Source organism: Alligator sinensis, unplaced genomic scaffold, assembly GCF_000455745.1.
Source record: "Alligator sinensis unplaced genomic scaffold, ASM45574v1 scaffold309_1, whole genome shotgun sequence".
Taxonomy (NCBI): Eukaryota; Metazoa; Chordata; order Crocodylia; family Alligatoridae; genus Alligator; species Alligator sinensis.
In genome coordinates this window covers 642,973-649,298 of record NW_005842080.1, presented here as the reverse complement: position 1 = coordinate 649,298, position 6,326 = coordinate 642,973, and the positions used below count along the sequence as shown (strand labels likewise).

The 6,326-nt window shown below is 43.8% G+C and overlaps 1 protein-coding gene across 2 annotated transcripts in view; it reads left to right on the top strand.

The window, feature by feature from the left end:
• ARMC4 (armadillo repeat containing 4) overlaps nucleotides 1-6,326 on the top strand; it is a 192,148-nt gene that overhangs the window by 96,354 nt on the left and 89,468 nt on the right. Inside the window, exon 15 of one of the 2 annotated variants that reach the window (XM_006023779.3) lies at nucleotides 2,393-2,635. The exons of the other annotated variant lie outside the window; for it this stretch is intronic. Within the exon in view, the coding sequence (XP_006023841.1) occupies nucleotides 2,393-2,635 (243 nt within the window). The remainder of the gene's footprint in view (nucleotides 1-2,392; nucleotides 2,636-6,326) is intronic. 2 annotated transcript variants of the gene reach the window in all.

The following is a 6,326-nucleotide window of genomic DNA, read 5'->3' as shown; positions in this document are numbered from 1 at the left end:
GGACCCAATTGTCGAACCCACGGAGTCTTAACAGATCCGGGGGACCTGGGAACCGAGTAACCCACGGAGATACAGCTGCTCCATGAGAACGAATTATTGAACCCGCGGAGCCTAAACCACTCCGGGGTCAAGGAACCGAGTCTATTAGAGTCCTCCACCGAGAACTCAAGCGGAGCTGTGCCTGGAAAGCTGACCAGCCTACACCGCGACCACCTCGGGTGTAAGTAAATAATCTTTTCAATCAACCATTACGCCTCCATGACTGATTCTAGCTTGAGCGTACCATACCGCGCCGCGGTTTTCTCCAACCCCGCGTGCCCGGACTGCTGGCCACAGCCTGTGTGCACAAAGACAGGCCCGGCTCACCCCCGGCTCGCACATGGCGACCCAGATGGGATCGGGAGAGAACTCGCACATGGCAACCCAGGCGGGATCGGGAGAGGGCCTGCACAACTTCCACTTCCTGAGGCCCTGCAATGGGCCTGCGCTCCCACCAGGGGGAGGGCTAGACTCTCCTTGGGTGCTAGCAGGGAGAACCAGGCCAGGAGACAGTTGTTTCCGGGCCAAATCTGGAACATTGCTTCCTGCTCTCAAGGGGCTGCCTGCTGCCAGGGCAGAGATAATGTTCCCCTGCCCTGGTGGCAGGGAGCTCCTGGCCCCAGCTCCCGGACTGGGGGCAGGGGACTTGGAAAGAGCTGCAGGGGAACAGTAGGTCCCAGCTCTCTGCCCTGCTCTGCTGGTGGGATTCCCTATTCAGCTGGGGGCTTGCTGCTAGCTTTCCCACTGGCGGATTGGGGCAGGGGACTGAGACCTGCCCCTCCCGTGTAGCTCTTTCCAAGACCTACACCTTGATCATCCAATCAGGGCATGGGCTGGGACTTGCCTCTGACAGAGACAGTTCCCAGTCCTCGCTCTGCAATCTTAGGGCAGGAGCTGGAGAGCCTGTTGCCCACTCAGCTACGTGGTTGCTGAGCTGAGTGGGGAACAGGCTGGGGATCCTGTTTCCTGTTCAGCTCTGTGATCATGAAGATGGGCAGGGAACAGGCTCCCCAGCCACCACCAGCAGGGAGCTCCCAGCACCAGCTCTACAACCATGGGGGCAGCGCTGGGAGATCCCTGTCTCCCAGTCTGATCTCTGCAGTACTGGGGCTCGGGCTGGAAGATAAGGATCTCCCAGTCCCCCATTCTCCAATCATGATAGTGAAGCAGGGTCTGGGAGATAAAGATCTGCCAGCCCCCACTCTCTGATCACAATCTCAGATCAGGGGGGCTTGGAGCTCCCTGCTGCTGGGGCAGGGGAACATAGTCCCCACCCCAGCAGCTGGTGGCTACTAGGGGCAGAGAGAAATCTCTTGTCCCCTGCTAGTCAGCTGACCAGGAGCAGATTTGCTCCCAGTCAGACATCTACACAAGCGCTACTGTGCAGTAACTAATTGCAAGTAAATTTGTTCCTTGCATTTGCAGGTAGCAAATTTACTTGGGATTATCAAAGTTTAGTGTGCAGTAAGCATGTGCATGATTAGATGTGCATGCTTACTGCACAGTAAACTATGCTACTGTTCAGTAAAATGTCTCATGTAAACACACCCAAGTTATTAACTGGTCCATCCTGTCTTAAGTATAACATCTGCCAGGGGCCTAGGATGCCTTAAAGGGACCCATCTGCAGACAGCAAGATCAGGCGTGTATAAAGGTGAATTTTAAGTGACCTGACTTTTGCTTAATGTAATTTAGTTAGGATTTGGCCCAGCAGATTTAATTTGAACTATAAATTAGATTCGTAAGTATGAAATAAGCAAACAAGCAATGTGTAAATACAATCTAGTTCTAATTCAACCTGAGAGCATACTGTGACAACCACACAAACCAGTCATCATATATAAACCATAAACATAAAATCCAACAGATTTAATAGCTTTTATCTCTGCCTAAAATAAGACTAATTACATTTTAAAATTACAGCTTTAATTCAAGTTGATTACTTTAATATTCTGAGCCAGTCAGCTATATGAAATACCATGTCCTATGGCCTGTATCTAGGCTTTGCAAAATTAGGTTTTTAACTTTTAATTAAATTTTATGTCTATTCACTGAGATTTAAAATTAGGAAAATACACCAGTGCTCATGGTGAGAGGTCTTTTTGATGCTGAGTGATTAATTTAGAATAAATGATTATTTTATATTCTTTATTTTCTATTTTTCTCTTATTTTAATTAATAGCTTAAAATCAAAATAAATAACTGTGCATTGTATATTTTCATTAACTATGTTTGAACAATTAATACTGAAGTCATTGCTTTAACGCTATAACTTCATCATAAAAATGAAAGCATTATCTTATAACAGTAATATGATGGAAATAATGGCGGGGGGGTTCTTTCTTTTACTTAGATTTCGGGAATACAAAGTCATAGAAACTTTGGTAGGACTGCTAACTGATCAGCCTGAAGAAGTACTTGTGAATGTTGTTGGAGCACTAGGGGAATGTTGCCAAGAGCCAATAAATCGAGCTATTATCCGTAAATGTGCTGGCATACCACCTCTGGTTAATTTACTTACTGGAACCAATCAGGCACTTCTAGTGAATGTCACCAAAGCAGTGGGATCTTGTGCAGCTGAACCTGAAAATATGATGTAAGTTGTTCAACTTCATAGTATTTTAATTACTTAATTTATTTGTTTGTATGAAAAATCCTGGCAAGAATGTAAATAAAATGTTTGGGCTAAGCCTGGATGTTTAACACGAATGTAAAGATTCTTATACAAAATAAAAACAGACATAAGATACAGTTTTCATCAGATAGCTCACGTAAGTTACAGAATAGTTGTTTGACATAAATGGGGAATATGTGAAGGGATTTTTAGTGTGTAATGACTTTTTCATATCAAACAGTGCAGAATATTGAGTCACTACCTGATGCACTAGTATGACATCCACTGCATCATAGTAGCTATTAGGCCTGTGTGAGTAGGCAGCTATTCAATCCGGCTTCGGATGCCAGCGATGCAATCCAGAGCTCTGGACTGGGTTCCTGCTTCGATCCGGCTGAAGCAGCTCCGAGGCTTCGGAGTCACCTCAGAGATCCGGCCATAGGGTATAATGGGGTATCAATTAAATATCTATAACTTTGTTGTTTTTTGTCTGATTTGGATGAAACTTGCAAGGGTGGTAGCCTCTGCTAAGAGCATGAAGCCTGACAAGTTTCAATGAGTTTGGTGCAGGGGTTCAGGGGGAACTGCACCACATAGAGTGCACCACATGGGGGTGAAAACTTCAGGAGTGGCGGCCCCTGCTGAGGCCCTGTGGTGTAACACATAGACGTGACATGAGTTTTGCTTTCAAGAATTTGGGGTGCAGTTCCCCCCGAACCCCTGCACCGATCTTCTTGAAACTTGGTAGGCTTCATGCTCTCAGCAGAGGCTACCACCCCGGGACGTTTCATCCAAATCAGACAAAAACCAACAAAGTTATAGATATTTCATTGATTCCCCATTATACCCTATGGCCAGATCTCCAAGGCAGCTCTGAAGCTTTTCCAAAGTGGTTCGGAAGCTCCAAACCACTTCAGAAAGCCCAACAAAGCCAGCGCTTCGATCTGGACAAGCTTCTCTGGATCCAAACCACGGTCTGAAGCCTCGCACAGCCCTGGTAGCTATTACTTTCTCAGTTGTTTCACAGTGAAAGCACATTTCTAGGTTTCAAATTTAAGTTGTTGTGAGCTTTATTCTGCGGTAGTTTGTTTTGTTTTTTACTTTCCATAGATTATATTTACAGTAAAACAGTACATTTTATGGTAGATTATTCTATATTTAAACATAAATATTTCAGAAGGAAAATTAATAGGAGGAAAAAGGTTTGTATTCTTGAAAGACTTGGATAAATCTTTAAAGTTATTGGTTTTATCTGACTGATCCATGGAGCAGATCCTCAAGGAATCCATTTCTAAGCACTTGGAGGAGAAGATGGTGATTAGGAACAGTCAGCATGGATTCACCACGGGCAAGTCATGCCTGACCACCCTGATTATTTTCTATGATGACGTGACTGGTGGGGAGACCAGTGGATGTGTTATACCTTGATTTTTGTGAGGCTTTTGAAATGGTTTCCCACAACATTTTTGCAGGCAATTTAAGGAAGTACAGGCTGGATGAATTGACTGTAAGGTGGATAGAAAACTGGCTGGAGCATCAGGCTCAGAGGGTAGTAATCAATGACTCGATGTCTACTTGGTAGCTGATATCAAGTGGAGTGCTCCAGGGGTTGGTCCTGGGGCTGATTTTGTTCAGTGTCTTCATCAGTGACCTGGAAGATGGCATAGAGTGCACCCTCAGGAAGTTTGCAGATGATATCAAGATGGGGGGAGTAGTAGATACGCTGGGCTAGGCTACAGAGTGATCTAGACAAATTGGAGGACTGGGCCAAAATAAATCTCATGAGGTTCAACAAGGACTAGTGCAAAGTCCTGCACTTAGGACAGAACAAACCCATGCACCAGTACAGGCTGGGGGCTGACTGGCTGGGAAGCATCTCTTTAGAAAAGGACCTGGGGGTTACAGTGGACAATAAGCTGAATATGAGCCAACACTGTGCCCTTGTTGCCAAGAAGGCGAATGGCATACTGGGATGCATTGGTAGGAGTGTTGCTAGCAGGTCAAGGGAAGTGATTATTCTCCTCTATTCAGCACTGGTGAGGCCACATCTGGAGTAGCATGTTCAGTTTTGAGGCCCCCACTTCAGAAATGATGTGGACAAATTGGAGAGGGTTCAGAAAAGGAAACAAAAATGATGAGGGAGCTGGGGCACATGACTTATGAGGAAAGACTGAGAGAACTGGGCTTATTTAGTCTACAGAAGAGGAGACTAAGAGGGGATTTAATAGCAGCCTTCAACTATGTGAAGGGGCGTTTGAAAGAGGATGGAACTGAACTGTTCTCAGTGGTGGCAGATGGGAGAAGAAGGAGCAAAAGTCTCAAGTTGCAGCAAGGGAAGTTTGGGTTAGATATTAGGAAGAATTTTCTTACTAGGAGGGTAGTAAAACATTGGACCAGGTTACCCAGAGAGGCAGTGGAATCTCTATCTTGAAGTATTTTAAGTCCCGGCTAGACAAAGAGCTGGTTGTGATGATCTAGTTGGAGATGGAGCAGGGGGTTGGACTAGATGACCTCCTGAGGTCCCTTCTAGGCCTTACTTTCTATGATTCTAAATGTTTAAAAGGCATATTTGAAGCTCTACTTAATAGGAATGTTGTTAGTATTTTGTCTTGAAAACAAAAATTCCAATGTCATTAATCTGTGTATAAGCAGGTACTTATCTCTTTTTCCCCTTCTCTTTCCCCAACTAAAGAGAAAGACTGATGTTCTGTTCAGAGTTACTGCTCTCTGACTGGTTTTGTAAAGTCAGAATCATATAGCTTACAAAACAAACAAACAAACTTCACATGTTCCAAAACCCAAGTCAGCATTTACTGTGTGTGCTGTGTCTAGGACAGAAACATATACTTCAGGGTTTTGGGCATGATTTCCTCATTAGACAGGAGCAAGGTCAGAAAGGGAGAGTTAACTAAAGCTGCTCCTGTTCTGATTTGCATAATTCACTTGATATTCATATAGCAGTGCAAGGATTCATTTTCTCTGAATAGGGCTTTTGTTTTCATGCTTTGGCTGTCACCCAGTGGCAAAAGGCTAGATAGTACACACACAACTGTAAACATGGCTTATATGAACAGTGTTAGACATGAAATATGAAAGTAAAAGTGAAATTATCTCTGCAGCTTATTTCTAATGAAGACTAGTAAGCATCAGCTTTATACACTAATATATTAACTCAACAGAATTAATCAACTGAGAAATTCAGACACCAATAAATATAAACTGGCTTCCATAAAACCTCAGATATACTCCCATACTCAGAGCTATCACTTCAAATATGCAGTATGGATAGCTTCAGACTGAAATGTGGTCAGCCCAAGCACCAAAAATAACACCAGTTATAGCTAAAATTGTGGTCAAACAAAGTCTATCTTGTTTTTGAGAAGGAGAGAGTACAGGTTGTTTGGGAGGAAATTTTAAAAAGATTGCCAAGTATGGAGGAAGGAATTGGATCTCAGGTTCATATGAAAAAAATCTCCAATGAAAGTTCCTAACATTATATATAAAAAGGAAATAAGGTTTTAGTTTGGGGCTGGAATGCATTTTTCATTATTACCAAAAAGCAATTAGAGTTAAATGCTTATTATTAGCTAGACTGTTAGCTACATGGGGTCCTAGACAAATAGTACTCTAAGGCTGCAGCATGTTAAGATGACTTCAAGAGAGATTGTGCTCT